The following is a 26624-nucleotide window of genomic DNA, read 5'->3' on the forward strand; positions in this document are numbered from 1 at the left end:
TATGATTGTTTGTAAATTACAGGTTCTATTCCAGCAGCATGTTGCGCACACAGCTGCCCATCGTTCGCCACCCTCCTGATGCAAAGTGGGCACTCTGACTTTACAATTACAAATATGCAGTCTTTATTGAGGGACAATCGTTAGCCGGATTAGGTACCGGGAGACTAGGGAACGGGCGGCACAACGATGCAATGCAATATTACGTAGATCCCAAACACTATTATTACCGGGCGTGCAAGGTACGTGGGCGATAGGAACATTGGGAGACATCAACTATACTGAGTATGTGGCTTTACGGACAGAGTTGCTGCCCTTAGAGCAACTGACCCCGGTTCGAGTCTCGGCTTCGGCTCAGCAATCTGTGATTATGGGCAAACCGCTTACTCGTCTCATGAATGTATCCTTCTGTAACGTAACTGGCGATCATGTAAAGCGCTCAAACACCTTCGGGTGGTGTTCGCGTTATATAAATCTGCAATAAAATGGGTAGCTTGTGCGGCCAACGTGGAATGGTCCAGTGGTTTCTGTTCACCAATGAAAAGGGTTACTGCTTCAAAACTTACAGATGGAGTGTAGGAGGTGACGAACACATTGTTGCTAAGGCTACAGCTAAAAGGCGGGGCGTAAGGATCGCTGTCAAAGAAGCCTAACAACTACAGAACATGATCACTACGGGAGGGGAAAAGTCATGGCGGTGGCCATCTTCTTGTCAGGCAAATGTCATTTAGGACTGTGTGAAAAATGCGTGGTACCAGTACACCAGAAAACTATTTTGTCTGACCGCAACATGGCGTCGCTCGGGATCCCTTGTGCGCATGCGTAATTGGATATTCTCTTTCGTCGGGGAGCTTTTACATTCGATTGCCTGCTCTCCTCTTCGTGCGCGCGCCTGGTTGCGCTGGGAGCGTGCCGCTCGTCCGGGGAAGGACCGGCCGGCGCACGCGCACACCAGCAGCACCGGCGCGCGGGCAGGCGGGGGGCGCGCGGTTCATCATTCGTTGTGTGCAGCATTAGCCGCAGCCGAGGGGGGGTCCGTAGGGCCCGCCCATGCCGCCTGGGGGCGCCGCTGCTGCTCCGCGGTGGCGGGGGGCGGGGAAGGTGTGAGTGCATGCCGCGGGAGGCGAGGGAGGGGGCGCGGGGCTGGGGCCGGCGGTGGTGGTGGTGGCGGCGGCGGGGGGACCATGCGCGAGTACAAGGTGGTGGTGCTGGGCAGCGGCGGTGTGGGCAAGTCCGCGCTGACCGTGCAGTTCGTGACGGGCACCTTCATCGAGAAGTACGACCCCACCATCGAGGACTTTTACCGCAAAGAGATCGAGGTGGACTCGTCGCCCTCGGTGCTGGAGATCCTGGACACGGCCGGCACCGAGCAGTTCGCCTCCATGCGCGACCTATACATCAAGAATGGCCAGGGCTTCATCTTGGTCTACAGCATGGTGAACCAGCAGAGCTTCCAGGACATCAAACCCATGCGAGACCAGATCATCCGTGTCAAGCGGTAAGCAGACTGGGGGGCCCAGACTGACCATTGGGGGAAAGGTGGGTGGACTGATTAGTACATAAAAGGAGAAAGGCAATACCAAACTACCTATTGGGTGTAGTAGAGCATCCAACTACAGGTTGTGGTGTAGATGCGGGAAGGTTTTGGTCAACCACCTCTAGATGAAGTGGAGATCAGATGAATCTTGTGGTGGTTGGAACAACTCAGATGCAGGGGGCCCTGGTCCACAGCCAGTTGAAGTGTTTGGCCAGACCAGGTTTTTTTTAGGTGTAGGCCCAGGTCAACAGCTTACATTGAGGTGGAAAGGTTCATTATACTGTGTATGCGAGGCAGTGGTCGGGTAGAAGTTGAGACCAACCCCCTCGTGGAGGTGGTGAGTAGACCACAACCTACGTAGTAGGCAGACTCAACCATCCCACCCTCTAATGGGAATTGTCCTACTGGTATGCATTACCTTCAGTGAGTGTGACCCACAGATGATGCTGACATTCAAGGCAGGTACATCAGTGGTAGAGGAAGTGAGAGGCGCGGGCACCAGTTGTCTAAGGGAACACAGTATCAGAGATGGGCAGCTTCCCTTAGATGTTCTGGTAAATTAAAGTTAGATGGTGCCTTTCTCAGGAGCCAGGTTTGGATGGATGGATGGATGGATAACTGTTAACAATATGTAGATGAAGAGTACCTATTTAAGTGTGGGGGCTCTTGGTGTCTGGTTATTGTAGAAAAAATCTAGTCGCTGGTACCGTATTATTGACAGTGCAGAATGGTTGATCCCATACATGGCACATTCAGCCTCGTTGTAACAACCTAGTTGCAGAACAAAATAGCAAGTGAACAGTGTAGTATTTCTTGTTAAAATTGACGCTCATGGTATTGTAGAATTTTATATAGTCCTTTACACCCTCCATTAAGTTGCAAACATTCCGATTTTTCGGGGAACCCTTATGGAGTGTATAATGTGAAGGATGTAGTGTATGTCCTATGTGGGAATGTTTGGGTGAAGGATATCCGGTTTAAAGATTGCCTTCAAACATGGTGCTCGGTGCATCCCTACGCATGAAACTTTGTAGGGAAAATTAGAATAGACACATTTTTGCATATTTGCTTTCCAGATTACCGTTTATCTGTATCCTGTGGTTACGTGAATGGGAAAATATTTTTTTTAGTATTATTCAGAGTGATTGTCCAGTTATCTTATTTGTGCAGGGACCATATTTCAGAGCTTTGCTGTCTGTATATAGAGTGAGCTTCTGTCAGTTTGCAACTGTTTGAAGAGTGGGCTTGTCTAGTGGAGCCAAGCTTGAACATTCTGGCCCTATTTGACAATAGCTGAGGCATTTCTGTTGAAGGGAGGGAGGTGCACTCCATTGGACTACTCGAAGAGCAGTACTTCAAGATTCAAGATTCAAAAGTACTTTATTCGGTTATAAAAGCAAAATAACCATGAAAGTAGCATGAAAGGTACAATTTACAAGGGGTCAAGTAAACATTTTTTTAAAAATCACGGAAAAAGGAAGACAACAAAATTAAATTCATGTGTACAATATAGAAAATTAATCGATTTGAATTGATTTACGACACTTGAAAACTGATTTTAAAAATTCTGCAATTGAAACTACCATAAAAACAGTTTCCATTTTCTGGCATTCTAAAAACGCTAGGCGACATCTATATACATTTAAGTCTTTGAGGATAGGGATGATAAGTTTCTTTCGAAAGAAAGTATAAAATTTACAGAAAAATAATATGTGTATATCGGATTGTTGGGATACATCATCACATGGACAAAGACATAGATCCCTCGACCAACAAATCATCACGGGGAACGATAATGTCCTAAAAACAATATTAAATCTAAATCGGGTCAAAAGGAAGCGTTCATGATTGGACATATACAATGATAGATATGGCTGCAATTTCTCTCCGCATAAAATGTCCTGATGGGCAGAAACAGTCTTTTTTCTCGCCTCCTCTATATGTCTCTTTTCCCTGAGGTACGCCATACACAGATTTTTCAGGTCTCTTCTAGATATGTATTCCATTGATTGTGGGTCCTCAAAGTATTGGGGGCAACTTAATTTTTCAAGAAAGTTTCTGACGTAGCATATCCATTTAAAGTCATTGATATTGTCCAATACTAAAATATCCTTTAAAATTGCCCGGTTAACAACACATTCATCATTTGTCCAAACCCTATGCCAAAGTAGGATTGGCTGAATTTTAATAGTATCAGTGACGTAAGATGTTCCCAATTCAGCATGGCATATCATCGTTGCAGTACTTTCGGGCACGGACAGAATGTGACATAAAAACTTATTTTCCATGGTTTGAATTGCTCTAATATTTGAGTAACCCCATAATCCTGCACCATAGGTGACTACAGATATACAAGTCGCATTATAAACAGTTAAAATCTCCTTTATGGGTTTTTCCCCTAATTTTTTCATAAAGCATTTTAGGGCCATAATAGTCTTAGAAAATAACAGAGATCTAGCATGGATTGCAGTAGTCCATGAGCCACTTTCATGGAACAATATCCCCAGATATGGGAAGGTGGGGGTCCTTTCTAAGGGATTGGAATTTATAAAAATTGGCTTCAGATGCTTGCTTGTTCTTGACCCACAGTACATAGACAAAGTTTTAGAACAATTGATTTTCAGATCTAAACCAAGCATAAAACTATTAAAGGATGTAACCAAAGTTTGTAAAGCCATTGGGGTGCGTGCCATCAAAACAGCATCATCAGCGTACATCAGTGCAGGGACAGGCCTACCTCCCACCACAGGCATGTCCCTGAAGAGCAGTACTTTGAAGGTGATATATTTAGACATTTACTGCCAGTGCAGTGATGTGGTGCCTGATGTGATGCAAGTCCAGATCTGTGGTTTGTGAGGCTGTGGTAGCCGCATTCTGAATTCTCTATCATTTTTTAAGTATTACCAGACCTGCTCTCAGGAATAGTTTTATGGCACAGACAAGGTAGAAAAGTATAAAGGCAGTAGTAAGTAGGAGCCTGAATTTTTTTTGAGGGAGGGAAAACAAATTATAAAATATTAGTTAAAGGCATCTGTTTGTGTACATGTTTCTTTTGGAGGCTTGATTTACTTGCCGTGTTAGTAAAATATTGGCTCCCCAGTTCTGGAATAGTCTCCCACTTCATCTTAGCTCCATTCCTATTTTCAGCCATTTCCGTAAAGCCTTAAAAACTTTTCTTTTTTCTTTGGCTTTCCCTTCTTAGGTTCCCTTGTGTCCCCCTATGTGAGTTTGACCCAGGTCCCCCAGCGCCAGGAAGCCGCTTGGCAGCAGTGCGCTTTATTAAATATTGTTTTCATTTCATTTCATTTCATTTGTTCACTTCAACTAGTGGTGGCCCTATATGTTGTGCCCAAATCTTTTACTAGTAATAGCTGGTCCATTTGCGGCATTGAAGTATCTTTGTTTTTGAGTTGAATTCCATCTTCAGTAGGACTTGCATGCCATAGGCGCAGTTGTAGCAATTAAAATTACGTGTATGGAGAAGCTCAATTAGACAACAGATTTAAACATTGAACAAAATAGGAAGACAAAAAATCAGTCCTTGGGTATGTCAGCTGTTGGTGTGAATGGTGCTGATGGGGGTTGAAGTTAGGTGATTAATCCAGTAAGAGACATTCTGTTTTAGGACAGTTCCTTTAATTCCTCTATTGTCAAGACCTCCTTGGGAGGGTAGGATGATGTCCAGGGATATTGAAATTTCAAGTGGTAGGAATACCACTACTCAATTTGAGTCTTGATGGCTTGGTTATATTCCGTTGTGGCTTTCTTTTTTTTTTTAAATATATTTTTATTTAAACCATTGCACAATTTACACAGTTCATTATAGATTCTTCAACCATCCATTGTATTCAATTATCGTATTACATCATACATAATAGAAAGTAAAGAAGAGAAAAAAGAAAAAGGCAGTTTAGAATTCATTGAGCAACAAATCAGCATCTACTCAGGTTATTTACTTATTTCATTTGCCATGTCACGACCTGTTCAAGTCTCACAAATCCAGTCCTTCTTTCCAGCTTATTATAGGATCCCATATCCTTAACCCCAAGCTCCTCCCTTTCCTACCTTTCCGAGCGTATATGTTCTTTTCCAAGTTATAGGTTGATAACAAGTTTGATAGCCAAACTTGCATTCCTGGGGGGTTTTTATCTAACCAAGCCCTAGCTAGACATAACCTAAAAACAGCCATTGCAACAAAGATGAATTCTCTCTGCATAACATTCGTATCTGTAGCTATCCCGAGGAGTATTTCTGGAGGTTTTAAAGTAATCTGGATATTAAGAGTGGTATCCAGAAACTGCTCTATATCCTTTATCACTGTCTTTATCTGTGGGCATAGTGCAAATAGATGTATTAGATCTGCATTGGGGGAGGAGCATCTTGGGCATGTAGTGCCTGTAGTACCCCCCCATTTTGCTATTTTTGCAGGGGTAAAGTAGAGCGAATAAAGTGTTTTATACTGCTGCGATTGCAGCGGAGCTGAGCACAGGAGAGTACGCCCTAAGTCCAGCGACTCCTTAAACCAGCAGGGTTCCCCTTCTAGCCTCTCTGCCCACTTTTCACCATGTTTATCCATGTCATCTGGTTTACTTGCTACCAGTTCTGCATAAAAGCTCCGTATTGAGCAGTCTCCCCCCAATCTTATTTTCTCGAGGATTTCTACTTTAGCAAACCCTATACTTCCACCTTGCTTATTCCCAAGAAAGCTTCTTAGCTGAAAAAATTTAAAAAGGTCCCTCCTATCTAACCCAAATTTGGTCATTAGCTCCGTGAATTGAAGCATCCCTTCCATATTCCTCACATCTCCAAGCTGAACTATCCCCTTTTCCACCCAGCCTGCCATTGTAGTATCGCCGAAGATCTGCCTTGGGAGAGAGATGTTTTTATATAACCTCGTATACCAGTTGTATCGGCCCAACCCAAGTTTTTTCATCACTGCAATCCAAACCTTAGTAACAGCTTGTAGTGTCTTGAACCTAGTTCTTTTAAAATACGCAAAATCAATACATTTGAGGAAGGAGTTCTCTACCTCCGGTCCCAACACAGTAGAGTATATCCTGGATGAGTCATTCAATGTTCTAACGTCTACACCTCCCCCCCCTATCAATCCCCGCATATATTGGAGTACAGATGCCCAATAGTACAATCTGAAATCGGGCACCCCCCACCCTCCTTTCTCTCTGGGAAGGGACATAAAGCGGTATGCCCTTCGAGTCTTGCCATGGGCCCAAATAAATCTATTCAGAATTTTTTCCAGATCATTAAACCATTTTAGTTCAAAAAATAAAGGTATTGTCCTAAACAAATACAAAAATTTCGGTAAAATTAACATTTTTATAACATTGGTGCAGCCTACTAATGACAGGTGCAGATTATTCATACGTACTAGATCGGACTTGACTTTTAACATGAGTGGCGCAAGATTGTTCTGTACCAACTCATCCAAATTAGATGTGATTGCGACCCCCAAGTATATAGCAGAGTCTACAACTCTTTGATCAGTAAATACGCTATGTTGATTGCATACAATTTGGGTTTTGGAGCTGTTCAGGCTATAACCAGATATTTGCCCGAATCTTTGAGCTTCAGCCTCAATTTCCACTAAGGCCATGCTAGGATTAGGAGTCAAGATAGCAATGTCATCCGCGTAAGCTAGTGTCTTTATTACGCATCCGTTCAACCTTACTGGGGGGATTCTTATGTTGCATTCAATTTTCCTTATCAAGGGATCTAGGTAAAGAGCAAATAATAATGGTGATGCCGGACAGCCCTGTCTAGTTCCTCTCCCAATCATAACCGCTAATGATTTGCCTCTATTTACTCTAATCCTTGCTGTTGGGTTTTTATAAAGTGTCTTCGTTGCCGTTACAAAACTATTTCCAAATCCATTCCATTTTAATATTTGCCATAGATATTCCCAGGACACTCTATCGAAAGCCTTTTCGGCGTCTAAAAATAGTGCTGCGAGAGGGTCCCCCATGCCATTTGCTGCGTCAAATGCTGTAATAACTTGTCTGGTGTGTTGCGTTGTGCCTTTGCCAGGAATAAAACCATGCTGAGTATGGCTTACCAACCCCTCTATTACTCCCGCCAGTCTTGTCGCTATGATCTTAGAGTATATCTTCGCATCTGCATTCAACAGTGTGATAGGTCTGTATGACCCTGGGAGTGTTGGAATTTTCCCTTTTTTTAGAATAACAATAATATCTGCCTCCCCCCATGTCTCGGGTACTTTATCGCCTTTCTGTGCCTCCATCATGACATTAAACATTTCCAAACCCACTGTTTGATAAAAGACCTTGTAAAACTCCACCGGGATCTGATCCGGTCCGGCAGCTTTACCAGCCGGGAGCGTGCTTAAAGCCATGATAAATTCCTCTAGAGCAAAGGGGGAATCCAAGCTGTCTTTCTCATCTACCGTCAGGCCTGGATCGGGATCCTCCCTTAAATAATTTTCCAACTCACCCACCGTTCCCGTGCTATCCCTGGTATATAATTTTTCATAAAACTGCCTAAATACCTCTCTCACTCTATCTACTTCAGTTACCAAAGTTCCGTTCTCATTCATAATCTGGACAATATCCGATGCAGCTAGTCTCTGCCTGGTACGTACTGCCAAAAGATGACCTATCTTCTCGCTCAGCTCATAAGCATCCTCTCTTTTAGATAGATAATTCTCTGCTGCTTTTTTAGAGATACTCTCCGTCACCTCTGCCCTGAGTGCCACTATTTTTAGCAGATGATCTTCTATTGGTGCCCTGTTTCTTAAAGCCTGCGCCAAGTCCTCCTCCACCCTTATCAGTTTTTGTACCACTTCGCTGATTTTGAGTCTTGTTCTTTTCTGTGCTGAGAACACATACGTCATTGTTTCTCCCCGTACTCCTGCCTTAAAGGCATCCCAGACTACTCCCACTGGGGCTGAATCTTTATTAATTTCCCAATATGATCTAATCCATCCTGTCATATGACCCCTATAGCCTTCATCTTTCAGCAGAGCTCTGTCAAAAGTCCACTGTCTATCTTTTGTTTGTGCCTGACCCAGATTAATCGTTAAAACCAAGGGACTGTGGTCTGAAACAATTCGAGGCTGTTTCTCTATCTGTACCTCTGATAACAGGGAGTGTGAGATCAGAAAGTAGTCCAGCCTAACAAGTACTTTATGTGGGGCCGAATAAAATGTACTACTATCGATACCTGGTTTTATTTTTATCCATGGGTCTACTAAAGAGTTATTTACTACCATAGCTGATAATGCCCTATGAGTTCTCTTTTTTCTTCCTGTATAAATGGCCCCAATTTGACCAAATAAACTAGTAGGATCATGAATGTTAAGATCTCCGCAACATATGATTGGCTCAGGCCACAGTGCCAGCTCTGTGTCTAAGAATTGAAAGAGGTCTGGGTCATCTTCCGTAGACCCATACACAGAGACTATAGTGCATTTTTCCCCCTTAAATTTTATTTCTATTATAACCCATCTTCCCCACTTATCTTCTAACTTCCTTATTACTACCACATCAGAGGGTCTACCTAATACCGCCACTCCTCTGTGTTTTGTCCCTTGCGTAGTATTTGCCAATACCGAGAACCCTAGCTGACTCATTATATAACTCTTGGAAGCTTCAACATGCGTTTCTTGAAGGCAGACCAGATCCAGCTTGAGTGTCCTAAGTAGTGCCGCCACCTTTAATCTTTTCCCCAAATCATTCAGACCACACACATTAATAGTAGCTATCCTACAGGTCATTTACCTAAATCGGTTATTTTGCCCAACTCCGCGAACCGTCCCTTGTCAAAGATTTTATTCTCATAGAAAACCTGATATGTATCGTGAGGTCTCATCCTTTCCATTATTGAATACCAATAAGAATTCTTTACTTGTGATCTGAAGTGTGTTTTTTTGTGCTGTTTCTTCCATAGTTTCACTCTTTTTTTTGTTGTTTTTTTAACCCTCTCTGCCCCCCCTTCCTCCCCTATTCCCGCCCTCCCCTGGCTCTGGACCCCTCCCCCCTCCCCCCCTTTACAGGCAAATAGGTCCGGCAGACCTATGTGTAGCAGCCGCAGTCTGTGGATATCGCTCCCCTCCCCCCCCTGGACCCAACACCCCAAGTGCTATATACTCCTCTGTGCCAATTCCCTATTCATTTGCAAAGAGCAATCCATTCTGCTTAACCAACTCTCCAACCCTCCAACCCATTGCACACCAGAGTCTGCCATTGCTTTCCTTGTCCTCTTTTAAACTTCTCAGCTCCCTTTCTGTGCCTTGATCTCCTCCAAGTATTGCTGGGCTTTTACCTCGGATTGAAAAATGTTTATTCTACCCCTTGTGACCACTTTGAGTCTAGCTGGAAACGAGAGAAAGGCCTCAGAGCCCAGAGCCTGAAAGGGTTTGATCAGCTGCCTAAGCCTCCATCTTCTCTCCACCGTTACGTGGCAGAAGTCCGGTCTAGCAAAGAAAGTGACTCCCTCAAACGATCTTTTCTTATCTGGTCTAGCCTTGTCCATTATCTCCTCTCTGAGCAGGTAATTCCCGACGTAGATCAAAATGGCTCTGGGCAAGACCTGTTGAGCTGCCAGTCTCTTATCCCCGTGGGTTTTCCTGATAGTAAATGGAAATCTGTGTGCACGTTGTATCTCTCGCCCCCACTCCCACTGTGATTCGGGAAAAGCTCCTTTCAACAGATTAACCATGAACCGCATAATGTCATCTCCCTCTGCACCTTCCTCTACTCCCAAAATGCGTATGTTATTCCGCCTCTGGCGGTTCTCAAAATCCTCCAGCTTCCATTGTAAGTCAACTGACAGCTTCTCTTGCTCCATTTTAAAGTCCTGCCATCCTCCAAAATCATCCTCTAGTTTTCCAGTCCGAGCCTCCACCTCAGTCACTCTTACACTGAGGCCTTCGTATAATTTGTTGACTTTTCTGAGTGAGTTTTGAATTTTCTTTGAGTCCTGTCTAGCCCTTCGGCTTTCCGACCTTGCTTCCCCTTGCATCTGTTTAAGAGTAGAGCAGATCGTGTCAAAGGGGGCCATATCCTGAGTTGGATTATGGGTATTACCGGAGGCCTGAGGGGTACCTTCTTCTGCATAAGTCTGGGATAAAGCAGAGTAGTCCCAATCGAGTCTCCTACCCCCTACTCCACCATATCTTTTACCCTTTGGGTGTTTCCTTCTCTGTGTATTGTCTTTCACAGATGAACTTGACCCAGAACTTGCATCTTCCTCCGACTCCTCTGAAACCTCATTACTAGACTGAGAGGTGCCAATATCCTCGTTTACCGAAAAGAAACAATCTCCCTCCAGTGAGGCTCCCTCTCTTTTCTCCAGTTCAGTGCTTTTACTCTCAGTGCCTGAAATTACAGTCTTTCCTGCTTCTGGTAAATTGTTTCTGTCCTTTAGATTTTTAATGTGCATTTCAGCTTCCAGCTGATTTAACGCTGCCAGCATGTCCGCGCTGCCTGCTAAGCTGGATTTATGGGGGGTAATCAATACAGCGGGAGCTATGTCTTCGCTAGCCCCTTTAACCTGCCTTTGCACATTAACATTGACTTTTTGACCCGCAGATTGCACTACCTTCGGAGCCTCCGCCTCAGCTCCCATTCCCTCTCCGCCTCCGCTGCCGCTTCCATTGCCTGTGTCGACGAGTGCTGCTGCTGAGTCTCTGTGTTGCCGAGCAACCACTATCTCCACGCATTGAGCGTCCGTCTCTGTTGGTTCCTCGGTTGCTGCGTCCTCGAGGACGCTTCTGCAGGCGGCAGGGTCTGTGTCCGGCTGTGAACCTCTCCTTGGGGTAAACGCTTCCAACAAGGTAGGCTGCCTCAGTCCTGCGTCTCTCCCCTTATTCATGCCTTGTTTTGTCGTGGTTATGCTATCTTCATTCGTAGAGTCCGAAGGCTGATCTTTCTTGGGTGCCAGCGCCTTTGCTGATTCGCACTTTACCCGCATCTCTGCCATCGCGGGTTTCTCGGCTTTCTCCTTCTCTATTTTCTTCATTTTGTTGTGGCTTTCAATGCTGTTTTATTAGCACAACCAGAGCGAAGTCTAGTTTGATAGTCCAAAAGAGGTTTATTATTTTTTTTTATGAAGGCAGGTACCCAATTAAAAGCAGTTGGTGAGTTTACCTAGGAATGGATGGGCCTGTAGATAGGTCATATCTTGGTGGCCTATCCTAGGGACAATCAATCCCATTCTTAACTCCCCTATGAATGATTCCTTATGTCAGTCCACTGTTCCTAACTGTTGGAAAAAAGCTACACAGATTCCAGTGCTGAAAAAACGGATAAGTCTCTATCCTGGCCAATTACAGGCCCATTTCACTACTACTAACTTTCTCAAAGATTCTTGAGAAACTGATCAATGTCCAATTGTCCAAGTACCTGGATTCCAACCAGTTGCTGCATCCATCGCAATCAGGCTTTCCCCGCTATACTGAATCTACTTTGGTAGAGTTCTCTGACATCATCAAACTGGTCGCGGAAAAAGGGAAGCAAGTTGCCCCTTTGCCTTTAGATTTATCAGCGGCGTTAGATAGTTTCCCATCCTATCCTCATTCTGCCTCTGAGGGAGATTGGGATTGGTGGGGTCGTTTTGGCTCTTTTATTTCGAACTGATGTTAACCCGTATGGTTGCCTCCTTGTGCATCTGATTCCAGACCTCTAAAATTTGGTCTTCCTCATGGATCTGCCCTAAGTCCAATGTTGTTTAATGTCTATATGACTCCTTTTACAGTCCTGGTGGAATCCTTTGGCATGCAGCTGGTATCATATGCTGACCACAGGCAGACCTTTCTTCCCTGGATCCTAGAAAAAATGTACTACAGCAGTGTAGGCCTTAACATCGCACTTGTGTGTAAGAGTGAAAAAAATCTCAAGTATTCCTACTCAACTCTCCCTGGCCCCACTGCCTCGAAGCCGCAATCGATTAAAACCCCCCCAAAATATATTGAAAAGGATTGTAATTATATCAGAAGAAGTTTCTTTTATATAGATATTCTATTCCAAGCACAAATTGTCAACATCATCCACCAAAAAGTAAAAAAAAATCAGTCCAACATATGGAATTTCACAGAATCAATCCCCGGGAGTCTTTTGAATATATATATATATATATATATATATATATATATATATAATTCAATTTTATTTATGCTCACGATAAACAGTGCGGAGGGACATGTGGACAAGCAAATGGCTACCACCTTCTTGAAATGAGTGCTGATGTCACGGTATTTTACTGCAGATGGCGTCGCTGAAAGAGGCTTATTTGCAATCTTTGCCTGAAGAGCAACACCTTTACACAGCTAATGCGGTGAAACAGGGCCACTACATCACCCAGGAGAAGAATTGAGGATAATTAAGGAAATAAAAGTTGAAGCTATATTTCAAGCAAACAAAAAAAATCTATGGAGAATCCAACCCTGATGAAGTCCTAAAGGGACGAAACACGTTTGCTTGGGCTGATTGAAAAATCTGTTTATTGTGAACATAAATAAAATTGGTTTCTGTTTACAGCGCCTACGCGACACTGACCGGTGTGGATGTGAGGGGGCGGATTTCAGGCACTTAGCTTGGGACTGCCTTCCCATACGGAGCTACTGGACAGAGGTGCTGACGGCGCTAGACCGAATGACTGGACTGCACGTCCCCGAAGACCCCCTGTTAACGCTTCTGGGACACACTGCGACACTGACCGCTTCGGTGCGGCGCTACACCTCTAAGGCGCTTCTTCTCGCTAAGAGACGGATTGCCTGCAGATGGGGCAGAGGGAGGGCTCCCAAATTTAAAGAATTGCAGCAGGACCTTCTAAACTGTCAGGAACAATTGAATGCATATGCTGACCCTTTGCTGCCCTCCTCCCGCCCACGTGACATTCGGTCTCTCCTCCAAACATACCTTCTAGAACACCCTGCCACAGAGGACTCTGGCACTGAGGCCCGTCCTGAAGGGAATGGAGATAGCGCATGAGACGCACCCCGTACCCTGCACTGTGCTAGTCTGCTTAGGGAACACAGCCCAGGCCAACTGGATAAACTGAGACTATGGTTGCCTTACTTGGTCTACCTGCAAATGTCAGTATCGCGTAGTGGTATTGTTTATCTCTTGATGTTTGTCTCCTATGCTAAAACTCAACATAGAAATGTATTTAAAAAAAAAAAACTGGTTTCTGTACATATTCAAAAGACTCCCGAAGGATTGATTCTGTGAAATTCCATATGGTGGACTGATGTTTGGACTTTTTGGTGAATGTTGCCGACAATTTGTGCTTGGAATAGAATATCTATATAAAATAAACTTTTTCTGATATAATTGCGCTCCTTTTTCAATATATTTTTATGGCCCTCTTACCTGGGACAGTAATATTTCTTATGCCCAGAACAGATTTGAAGTGTCTGTCAGTAGTATTTCAGTGGATGCACTGGAGCAACCTCCAGTGCAATGCTATCAAAACAGAAATACTAGTGTTTTACACTTCTTAGGGTGATGATTTTTGGCCCAGCTCTGCTCCTTCTCCTTACACAACTGTTTGCATGGTTGGGGTGAAGTTCGACAACAAATTGTCCTTCTGCTCCCAGGTGGACAGTGTGGTAGGTATGTGGTTTGGCCTTCTTAGATCCTCAAGAAAGTTTCTGTTCTTGCTTTCTTAACACTGCCGGAAGATGGTAATCCACGCTCTCATAGCCTCTTGGCTGGACTAAGCCAATGCTCTGTATTGGGTTCTCCCACTGTACCAACTTAAAAGATTCCAGTTGGTGAAGAATTAGACAGCCCGGATCCTCCTAAATATCCATATACACAACTCAATTCATGCTTACCTCAAGGAATTGCATTGGTTTCCAGTCGAGAAAGAAATAATTTATAGCGGCTTGTGTTGGCCCATAGCTCCTTTTATAGGTCCAGTCCTGGCTACCTGGCCAAATGACTCATACATTACTGTCTGCGGTCCTCGGATGCTGATGGCTGTTGTGCTAAAAATCAAGAGGAAGGAATGGGGGGGCACCTCTTGCTCTGTTCTTGCTGCTCCTTGCTGGAATGCCCTTCCTTTTTACCTGGGTGCCGCTAAAAATGAAGGTTCTTTTAAACGGAGCCTAAAAACCTGGTTGTTCGATCGTGCCTTCTGATTTACTTTTTGGATCCGTGGTCGATGAATCTTTAGTGCCTAGATACTCTGCAGAGTAGCTGTGCACTCTATTAACTCTCGCCTGCCATCAAAAATTAATACATGGTCCCTTTTGGACACTAATCTATTACGTCAGGTTCCCTGCTGGACGATTTACCACCTAGCATGCTCAGGCAATTGGATTCTTGCCTGCTAACCATGCTTTTGGATCTCTTTAATTTCTCGCTTTGTGTTGTGTTTGTCCCTCAGAAGTGGAAGCATGACAAGGGTTGTTCCACTCCTAAAAAAACAAAACAATGTGGACCTGCTCAATCTGACAAATGTCCACCCAATCTCTGCTACCTACCTTCTCCAAAATTTTGGAGAAACATGTTAATGGTCAGCTGACCTTGTTCGTGTAGGCTCAGAATTTTTCTCTGTTCATCCCAGTCTGGCTTTAGGACTGTACATTATACAGATGTTGCCCTTTTAGGAGTAGCTGAGCACTTAAGGCAGCCCCTGGATGAGCAGGATCAGCCAAGCTCATTTTTTAGACCTCAGAGCGGCCTTCAATATCATGTCTCACTCCATCGTGGTGGAAAGATTGATGGCAATAGGGCCTGGAGGCCCAGCTCTGGAGTGACTCAGATCTTTCCTAATAGATACGTCCTTTCAAGTCTTTTCTTCTAGTGTAGGGTCCGAGACACAAGCCTTAACCTCTGGAGACCCACAGGGTTCTGTGCTGAGGCCTATGTTTAACATCTACATCTGTCCTCTCGCGGATGAAATAGAGAGCAGTGGCTTGATTTATGCAGATGACACTCTGATCATCTTCCCTTTGCCATCTGCTCATAATCGTGGACCGTCTGATCGTAGCCTGGGCTTGAGTCACATCTTCTCATAGATGAATAAAAACTTACTGCAGCTCAATGGGGTCAACACTGAGGTCATCATTATGATGAAGAACCCTGTTCTCTGGGTGCTGCAACATTGGCATGCTTCCCTGGAGGCTCTGCTTATTCCATCCTCAAAGGTTAAAACTTGGGTTTCCTTGTGGATGATAGGTTATCTATGAAGCCTCAAATTCACACGATGGCCACTTGTTTTGCAATGCTTAAGTGACTAAAAAAAGATAATTTGGCTGCTCCTTGCTTCTGCGCAAAGGTCTGTGATTGAGGCCCTAATCCTCTCCAGATTAGACTCCTGCAACGAGCTGTATTTCGGAGCCGACAAAGCCACAGTCCATCAGCTGCAACTAGTGCAGAACGCTGCTGCCAGGCTACTCTATTGGCTTCCCGAATTTGCCTCGGTCTCTAATCCCGTCCACGCGTTGCATTGGCTTACGATTTCTAATTGCATCAAATTCAAAGCTTTGTGCTACATGCTCAAGGCAAAAATGAAACTCGGGCCTCACTGTATCCAGGATTTGGTGCTGCCATATCATCCCTGTCGATCCTTGAGATCCACACACACCGTGCCTTGTCACTGTGCCAAGGTTCTACTTTTCTCACATGAAAGGGCGCTCATTTGCTTATCTAGGTCCAAAACTATTGAACTCCCTTCCAGATTCTCTGAGACCTGCATGTCTTGCCTTTCGCAAGGGCCTGGAAACCTTGCTTTTTAAATCTGTTGCTCCTATGCTCCCCTCTTAACTGTTCTGCACCAGGAAACCCCAAGGGTTAGCTGTGTGCATTAACGAATGTTTTTGATAATAGTAAATACCACATGATTTTTTTTAATATATACATTTTTAGGAATAGCTTTTATGTAAGCAGTTTGGAGTTCACCTAGAAAGATTCTAGTCAGTGACAGACTGATGATGGCTGGGATGGCAGTAGAGCTTGTGAGGTGAATGTATTTGAAAATGAACCTGACACTAGTCAGATGGTTTCCAACTGAGGCACATTCTTTTGTGGTATTGAAGTTTTCAGGGATTATGGGTTGAAGCAAAGTTACTATGGGCCCTGACTTGCTTCCTGAGTCAAAGGTCTGATAGTGGGAGTTTGCTTATCCACTCAAAAAAAATATGGTCTGCAGTTTATGTAATGAAGTGATGAGCCAGAATATCTCATGGTTGCTGGGAGGCCGTCATGTTTGACTCTGCATTAAGGGTTCTGGAATTCACTGATATATTTATGTAATTATCTTGACATGCAAATGGCTTTTAAGATTCAGTGATGGGTAGTTCAATGTTTTGATTGCTTTGAGAGCTTGTAGTTTTATTGCTTTAAGATTTATTTGCAGGTGTCTTTAATTGATTTTTGTTTTTCCTTCAATGGTCAGGTATCTGTGCTTCTTCGTGGCTATGATAGATTTGCCCGGGCTAACCTTGTCGAGGGCACATGTCCGACAGAGATCAAACTGTGTAACTGTTATTTATCAGCTGACTTAAAAAGATATCGGCAAATAAAAAAATAAAAATAAAAAAAAGGTTGCATACACTATCATCTGTGGTATGAAAATTATTTTGAGCTTTGTGGGATTTACTCGGGAGTACAAAAATTCAGTTGGTACCATAGTCCATTAAACTTATAACAGCACAATATTAAAAATGGCAACATTATATACATAAAACAACTACAAACAACACTATCTGTTTTTATCACAAACCAACTATATGTATAATTTTAAAATGTTATCTATTTTTCTTAGCCATTTACCTATCTGAAAATCCCACAAAATTGAATTAAAATACAATTGTGCTTCTTATCGTCTGTAGTATATGCTGTTGGAAAGTTTTTACATCAAATAAATGGCCCAAGGCTACCTGACCTTATTATACATTATACTTATTCAAAATTGGTCTTAAAATTCTTAGCCTTTCTACTTTATAAAATACACAGCACAATACATTATGTACACTCGGACATTTTACATTCGAACCACACTTGCAATACCCCCTGCTTTCCATGTGAAATTGTACAACATTTAGGTGGTACATATAGGGATAACACCAATCCTACATTTTAAGATTGTGTCTAATTTCGTGATTTGGTAGCGAGGACATATATGAAAATGTCTCATGAATCCAAGAGTTCATCAAATGGTATACACAATTTGAACTCCCTTTTCCTTGCAAATATTCTAAATCCTTTCCACTGACAGAATTGCTATTTTCATATTTCTAATTGTGTAAATTTAACATCAGGAGTGGGAGAACGCAGAAAGAAGACCAATTATTGTTTTTATCTTTCTACTTAGACTCACAGCCCATCTTGTTTTGCTAATCAAAAGTTTATTTCAAAGTTAAAAAAATATTTTTCTCATCAGATGCTAATAGTCTTGTTTCCTTTCTTATTGCATTTTTCGTAGGAGATTTAGAAAGGTTCAGGAGAGTTTTAAACTATGCCCTGCACTCTATTATAGTTACACCTATATGAGGAGATTTTTTTTTCTATTCTCGTTCTTTCCATAGACCATTGGTTTCTGTTCTTTTTATGGACAAAAAAACATTGTTTTGGTCTTTTTCCATATTTATCGCGTTTCTTTTCCTTAACCGGTATTAAAAAAAAAACACATCCTCTTTCCTTTGTAGACCAATTTGTGTTGCATACAGAATCACCAGGTCATCAGCATATAATAAGCACGACACGCCTTCATCCCACCTTGGGTTATCATGTATGGAAACTCCATAACAGAGAAGGTAAATCCCTTAGATGAAGAGCAACTAAGGCTGGCCTGAACACATCCACAGCATATTCCATTCTTATTTATTTTTTGTTGTTGTTTTTTTGTTGTTGAAACGCCACCTTGTGTAAATTTTATGCTTGCCCAGTTCTATCTATGCATTTATTTAAGGATTCTCCGTTATCCCATCCCCCTGTTTCATTTCCTTAGGAGATTTCCAGGGTATTTTTTGGTTTGGGAGGTCAAAAAGCCATCCGGGTGTCAACGAAACAGCAGTTTAAATTACCTTTTGTTTCTGTTGATTTCCGGGCTATCGACCATAGAGTAAAACAATAAGTGCTGAGTGATGTCATGTAAACCCACCTTGTTCCACTGGAATGAGTTTATTAATGTCAATTTCTGTAAATTCGTGATTAAATTCTTCAAGATAACCTTTGAACTAACACCTGTTCAGCTTATTAGCTAGTTCTTAAGACCAGAACAATTGTTCTTTCTAAAAATGTTTTCATGGCCCCTTTTTAACCTCTTCCGTGCGGCCCCGATTTCCCCCCCCCGCCCCCCCCCCCGGTGCTGAGCCCTAATGAAAACGGGCGTGGTCATGACGGAACGGTCCTGTCATAAGCACAGCTTGACCGATGCTCATGACGGAACCATTCCGTCATGAGCATCGAAGGGGTTAACTTTCCAGGACATTCCCCACAGCTGCAGTTAATTTTAAGGTTAGGGCAAAAAACGTGTCCATCAATCGCAATTGGACTTTATTATTGCCTGGAGATTGTCAAGACCTGCTGCTCTTGTAAACCTTGGGACATGCCTACCTTCCTAATTACTTTCTTGGTCAAACACATCAAAAATCATCCTCATCACACACAAACTCCACTGATAAGGTTTCACTATATTCTTTGCTATAGACCTCTTCCAGGTAATTTACTAATTGATCTTCCGGGACCATACAATGTCCTTTAACTGATTCACCTCACACTCCAGATTGAACTAATTTCCAAATGTTTTAGTCCTTTAACTGGATTGCTGACAACATTTTACCAATTATTTTTAAAGTACTAAATGTTTCCTATTATTCAAGGAATTATATTCAGGGTTCAACTTCACAATCTCTTCTTCTTTAGTATTTTAACCAACCATATTTGTAATCCCTCTTCATTTTCCTCAATTTGCCTTTTAAAGCTTGACAATGATTATCAAACCATCCCGTTTTTTCCCTTCAACTTCCCTTGTATACATTCTGTTGTTAAGTTCTCCCTTCAAACAGTTCACAACATTTTGTAAACCTTTATTATACCGGGTATTTAAATCAGTTGGAATTTGTTTTATTTTTTCAAAATCATTCTTCATTTGGAACTCCGCACAATGGCATATCTATTCTTCACCCAAGGCGACTCAACATATTCAGTCTCAATTGAGCACTTATTGGGAAGTGGTCACTTCCCAGCTCCTTTAATACAATAACATTTCTATTAATTCAAAGTGCCAGAATGCAAGGTACATATTGTCTATTGGACATTGTTGCATTCCATATTTGAAAGTTGGAAAAGCAGAAGTATTGGTCATAAAACGGCCAAACAGACATACAAATCCTGCATCTTTTCACAGCACAAATAAATCCCTGTCAAATTTCGAGATACTGCAAGTGAGAAAGTTCGCATGAGGGATATTATACACCCATTTGATTTCGTCCAGGCCACTATTTTCTTTGCTGGGATGTAATCCTGTTTTAACATCCCCCCAATAAAATAACTAAGCTGTTAGTGGAGTGATAACTTAGATTCCTCAAATCTTCTTCCAAATAATTCTAACTTAACACCATTGTATACTTTATCATGTATTGTGACTTAAATATTTGCTTGAGTATTGTATTTAACTTTGCCCAAATTTTCTATAATTAATTTACATTTTATTTTTAAAAGTGCTTAGTTAAAGCTATTACACATTACCATGTTTTGTTTAGTAAAACTTAACATGCATTTTAAACACAAACAATAAAACCAGGTGCTGATTTACGGCAATAACAAGAACTGTAAACGGTACACTCTAAGGATGCAAAAAATTTACATATCTGTATAATCTCTCTACTGACTAGCTAATAGATCCTAAAGCGACCGTGCATATCAATGTGGACTCTTTCCCAGCCGACGTTCCAGGCACAACTAGTAAGGCTAAAATGGCTAAACCTATCGATGTGATCTCTTTGCTGTCCTACTAATGGAAACTAAAGTGCTAATAAGTGCTAAAGTGGCGGTGCATCTTTATATAGTCTTTTTCAGCAGATGTTCAAAACACTAACTAATAACTGGGTAAACGCATCATGCAGTCACTTTGCTGTCCGACTTGTGGGAGCTAAAGTGACAGTGCTTATCTATTTAGATTATTTTCCAGCGAACAATCTTCGGCGTGGTCATGTGTGTGTTTGTCCCCAATAGTTTTTACCTTTGCACAGAAAATTGTCAGGAATTTGACAAGTTGCACATTTAGTTGCGTCTGCTCAGGTTCAAGTGCTGTGATAAGGCTTGTCTGCATGATCATATCTTTTTCTGATTAAAGATCCGCTCTCTGCGTTCAAGTAGCAAGATGGGGCAGATACAGAGTGTAGTATCTTGTGAGTTAACATTGACAAAACGCTTTTGGTTCCTGATGAACTCCGTAGAGCTATGAAAAATGGATAGAGTTAATTGGGGTGAAGGTTGCTTTAGAATGTTGAGTTTGCAGTTACATGCAGACGATACCAAACTCCGTGTGTGGTGGAGTCATTTATGGGTACTGTTGGAAATGAGGCAATATCTGTGAGGCCTGCACAAACATGTCTACATTTGTCCTTCACTGGGAACCAAACACCCCATTGTAGCACTTGCATCTCAGAGGGTAGCGTTGCAGAGCAGTCTAAGGCTTACTCAAGGGAGGTGGTGTGGGCTAGTAATCGCCATTTACCAGTACGCAGAAGTAACACTCAATAATTGATTGTCCAGTCTAAACTTTCTAAACATTTCTTTATAAAAAGGAAGAGTATATTTATTACACACACACTACTCAATACTATGCATCAATTTACAAATGTACATAAGTGGTTGGAATTACTTTGTGACATTGCATAACACTCCCACCCCTCCCGCAGGGGGGGTTGGATCTAGTACCACCACTCCCATGTATGCACATCATCTTGATCCCTAATGCAGTAGGTTGACCATAACCTGGAGTGAGGGCCTTGTTGACTGGCACCATCCCAGTGGCGACGCACCCCATTATCTCTACAAGCTTTTAAAACGGGCACACCTGCCATGGTGACAACCCTGACTGAGCATCTCCTATTGACAATACAGTATACACCGCCACAGCTTAGTGGCTAACAGTCTGGGTTCCTCTTCACCCAACGCACTAGCAAGAATACATGTTTGGGCATCACTTAAAATGACAGTACTTATCATAGCTGATAAGTTGTAATGCATTGCAATTAAAGCCCCTAAAAGGCATCACCATTACAATCACAGGCTTAAGCATGTACAGCCAGACACCCTAGCAGGGCTGTCCAGCAACGTAACCCCACTTTGCTTACGCTTTCACATTGCACAAGTGACTTCCAGTCCCTCTAAAGAAATAACATCAGGTAAATGCACCTCTCGTGCAATTGCACCTTTTCACCTCCAGGGGATGCCCTTCTTCAGACATTCCCAGTTCAGCCCTTCACACTTCAGTGCAGTCCCAAACACCCAACCTCAGCTGCAAAACAAAGGTGGATTTTAAAGTATGGCTGAATCCTGGAGAGGTTGTTTCTTGCAAGTCCCCCTTAGACTTAGGGAGGGATTTTCCTCCATTGTGCTGGGGGAGTCTGTGTTGCTCCTGCAGCTCCCCCGGCACCTCTGCCACCAATTAGTGATGACCTCCATCTTCTTGGGGCCACCATGCACCTAATTCACAGGCCCTGCAAAGCATTATGGGGTGCTCTTCCCGATCCCGTGCATTTTAGATTATCGGCTCTCCCGCTGATGCGAGCAGAGCCGCGCTGCCCACGGTGGTGACCTTGCGCCGCATTAGCCCTTCGTTGGGGGCCCGGTCCCACCCGTACCCCTTCTGTGCAGGTACGTGTATTTCATCCGGGGGGCCCACCCTGGGTGCTTCTTGGGGGGGGTCACACAAGGGCTCCCCGCATTCCCAAGGCGTTGGAGAGCCGCTCGGGGGGGCCCTACTCCGCCGGCTCCCCGACTGGCCAGCACCCCGACTGGCCAGCACCCTTGCGTGCTGCCGCGGGAGCTTGCACTTCCATTCTGGTCTGCCCGCTCAGGCTGTGCCTGGACTGGCGGGACCCCGGAGGAGTGCGAAAGTACTCCCCCTCCCTGGCGATGCACACCGGATCCTGGAGTTGGGGCTCCCCGGCTTTAGCTTCCTGCGCTGTGGGGGGGAGTGTGACAGTACTCCCCCTCCTTCCCCTGGCCATCGGGGCCTGGAGTTGGGGATCCCGGCCCCAGAATCCTTCACGGGGAGAACAACGGTCCTCCCCAACTTCATCTGGCCCGGAGTTGGGGGTCGTAGGCCCCTGAGGAATACTTCACCGGGAAAGTGACCGCTCTAGGGTAGGCTCCTGGCACCCCGATAGGCCGCTTCACGGGGAGCGCGACGACACTCGCTGACTACTTCGTAGGGGGCAGGGTAGGCTCCTGGACACCTTCACGGGGAGCGCGACGGCGCTCCATGACTTTCTCTTCTTCTGGGGGCAGCCCTCGGGACCTGACCCACCCCGGGGGCACATCCAAGACCGGTGACGGTGTCCCACGCGCTTCGGTCTTGTCAGAGTTCACCTATCTTCTGGGGAGCATATCTCAGCCCCCCGGGGACCGATTCTCCCCATCTTGGCCTCTTTTGCTCCTTGTGGCCCGCCCCAGCCACTGGGTGAACTTTCCGCCGCCCTCCTGGTCTCAAAGAGGGTGAACTCAGGGAGCTGTCTTCACTGGCTCTGCACCAGCCTCTCACCTGGCTCTCCTTTTGGGCATCCCTTCTGTTTGTGCAGAGGCCCAGGCTTCGCCTCACTGGCCCTGGACTCCCTCACCAGCACAAACCAGAATACTGGGACAGTCAGGGGGTTCCTCTTTCAAACTGCTCAGGGCGCCAGGATCCAGCTCCAACCTTCCTCATCAAAACCACATCCCAGAGAGCTCCTCTTCCTGTGCAAGACCTTTTTATCCTGCTGCGACACATCACCACTCTGACCCTGCTCCCTACTTGCTGCACAGGCCTCTGGGATAGTTCAAAATGGCGTCTTCCAGGGATCTCATGCCACATGCTCTCTGAAAAGTCCCCTTCCCCCCCTTGTTGCCTTCATGGTCCCATAAGACCTGGTACCTGGCACCGGGTGACAGTGCTAATGGATAACCGGCAGCTCCACCCCATCTCTCCCTCCTGGAGAGGAGACCTCTGCCCTTTGAATGCTTGCAGTGAAGGGCTAGGCCTCTAATGCTACAGCTTGGGGAGGAAGGTTCTTAATCCAGCCTGGCAGGGTCACACCCAGCCAGGCTCTGGTTATGAGCTGAGTCAGAAGAATATGACATTTCTGGATGACCCATAAGCATTACAGATAAGGCTTTGGACTTCTTTCTATACAACTTACAGTGTACTTTGGTGTGTATCTGGAATGGGTAGGCCCTAGGGAAGGGAAACTACCTCATGTGGTCCCCATCTTCATAGGAGAGAACTGGAGTGTACTTTAGTGAAAATAGTAAAGCACACTGACTTTACCTCACATGTGTCTTACCACATTATAAAACCTATTCCATGTCACCACCCAACCCTGCTTAATTTCTGCCACACCATTCTATTTGTCCCTGCTCCTGGGCTGTACACGTCCACTTTATTTTTTATTTTTAAGACACTGGCCCTGCGCTGTAAATTGCTACTGGACCCTGCACGCTTTTCTCCCCCACTCACTTCTCTCATTTTCTCATCCCATTCCCAGCAGCTACAGAGTGCTGGTGGACTGCTTGCTCCCTTTTTAGTTCGAGCCTAGAGTCAGCGTGCATGCGCTACAAGATTTGTTGTAGTTGATATGGAATAGAAGCCCCACCCACTCTCGGACCATATTTGACTTAGGCTTGTGTCCTTGTCCTTCGTAAATGCGGGCTTGGATTCGTAAATAGGCTTGTTAGTCCTCCTTATTATCGCCTTTTCTTCATTTGTAACCTCCCATTGCGGCTGGCCCTTTTACTTTAGTTGTTTCACGGTCCCTGTTATTTAGTCTGTAAGCACTATTTTCTTTATCGAGGTTCTCTTACTGCAGGCACAATGTGCTTTGCTTCCATTCAGGCTGTGGTGCTTTCTTTACAACCCCGCTCTCCCTCCCATTGTCCGTGCCTTCTTTACCACCACCCTCCCTCCTGTTGTCCATGGTGCCTTCTTTACCCCAGCCCTCCCACTCGTCTGTGGTGCCTTCTTTACCCCCGCCCTCCCTCCCATTGTGCCTACCTATTGACTTTGCCAATGCTATTTTTTTTAATTTATATACTAAATAAGGGCTGCCGTGCGTCTCGTTGCACGCAGCTCACCCTCCCTCGTTTTTTTATTTGTTATTGACATGCTAAATAATGGTGCCCGAATGTCTCGCTGCGCGTGGCTCACCCAACATCTTTTTATATTTTTTATATTTACATGCTAAATAATGGCGGCTGCGCTGATCACCCAACTCGAAACAAGCATTTGCAATGCAATAGGTCTCACATTTACACGAGTTTGAGCTATTGGCATTGTAAATGACAATGCATTTTATTTATGATTTGTTTTTTAAAACAAAACGAGACCTATTGCATTGCAAATGCTTGTTCGCATTAGCAAGTACATTCTTTTCCTATTTTCGTTTGTTTATTTACTGTTCAGTAAATAATTATGCCCGCTATGCATTTGGACTCATGCATGCGCTGTCAGGTATATGTATGTATATGTCACAATTCAAGTGTGCATATGTGTTACATGGCGCAAACATGCTTATCTTCGGCCATATTGGATTGGGATTTCTTTATGTAAAACCCATTAAGAGATTTCTGGCGATTCAAGCACATGCATCGTAATGCGAGTGTTTGCATGACAATGACAAAACGCATAAACAAAGTCAATGGCCCCACCTTTCAGAGTCGCAACCTTTTGGCTTTTCCAGTGCTTGTTTGAAATTTGTGTATGGAGCAACAGATAGTGTAACTTCTGAAGCTCAGATTATCTGATGTGTTTGTGTCTTTTTAGCACTACACTGACAAGTCCTAAATAAAACCACTGGCACATCCAATAGGTCACAAAGGAGACACCTATCAGGCACCCAATACATAAGGCACGGGTAGGGGAGGTAATGGTAAAAAGCATACAGGTGAGCGCAAGGTGGGGGGGGGGGTGCGAGGTGAAGCAGTTGAGCAACACTGTGCTGGGGGAGAGATTATGAGAGGAAGACTGCGCCAAACTCTAATGGAGTGCTTTACTCCAGAGGAAAAAGTAGTGCTTGAAAAGCAACCAGTGTTGATAGCCAATCAGCCAATCAAAAAAGCTAATACTTTGTAGCAGGGGCAAACTAGAGGTGGGTGAGCTAGCATATTAAGAGGGTCTGAGTGGGCTCGACGAGCAAGTGCATGAGCAGAGTCCTGAAAACATTTGTCCTGTAAATCCTACAATAAAGCTCCTTAAATAATACAGTAATTTCTGCAGAATTCAAAACAGTGCATTTCTTTAACACACGGAAGCAATTTACCTTGGTGCATCTTGATTATATCATTGCATTGATATACATTTATTAATAGTAATGCCATTGCTGAACTAAGGGGCCAGTCACTTGTCATGTGCACACTAATATGTGGCCTAGATTCTTAGATAGACCAACATTATAATCTATTAAATCAAACACAAGACATTTTTGTGCAGCGCACATCCTAAACTTGCATATTTGAAGTGATGATCAAAAAAAGGCTAGGCAAAATATTTATAAAAGATCTCACAATCTTATTAAGCAGGGAAGCCGGGATTTATGCCAGGTTTTCTTGTTCCACATTGTACAGGTTAGCCACTAAATGCATATCTGTTCTCAGCCCATTTTATATCGAAGGTTACTGCTTTGCCTATAGTTATTGGTGCATGAGGGTGCTTTAAAATAGCTCACCCTCCTATGACCATATTTACAAGCTGTGGCACGAATAAAAAGCAGGCACATGAGGGACAAGGAGAGCCAACTAAGTGGTAAGCAACAGGCGGTCTCCAAGCTCCTATGTTCTTGGTAAGCTACAGTATGTCTCGCTGTAGGCTCGAACTAAATATAAATCCAAAAATGAATACTTGTGCACTCAACCACAGCCACACATTAGGTATGGCTCTGCACACCTCAAACTACTCTCTCCAG

General features: G+C 43.9%; 1 protein-coding gene across 2 annotated transcripts in view; it reads left to right on the forward strand.

The window, feature by feature from the left end:
- The first annotated feature begins 833 nt into the window (after nt 1–833).
- The window catches only part of RAP2A (RAP2A, member of RAS oncogene family), an 87316-nt gene continuing 61525 nt past the window's right edge, over nt 834–26624 (forward strand). For both annotated transcript variants that reach the window (XR_013599862.1, XM_078657509.1), the window contains exon 1: nt 834–1495. Coding sequence is in view for 1 of the 2 variants with exons in the window: in XM_078657509.1 (XP_078513635.1) it covers nt 1182–1495 (314 nt within the window). In the remaining variant the exon portion in view is untranslated. The remainder of the gene's footprint in view (nt 1496–26624) is intronic.

Source organism: Lissotriton helveticus, chromosome 8, assembly GCF_964261635.1.
Source record: "Lissotriton helveticus chromosome 8, aLisHel1.1, whole genome shotgun sequence".
Lineage (NCBI taxonomy): Eukaryota > Metazoa > Chordata > Amphibia > Caudata > Salamandridae > Lissotriton > Lissotriton helveticus.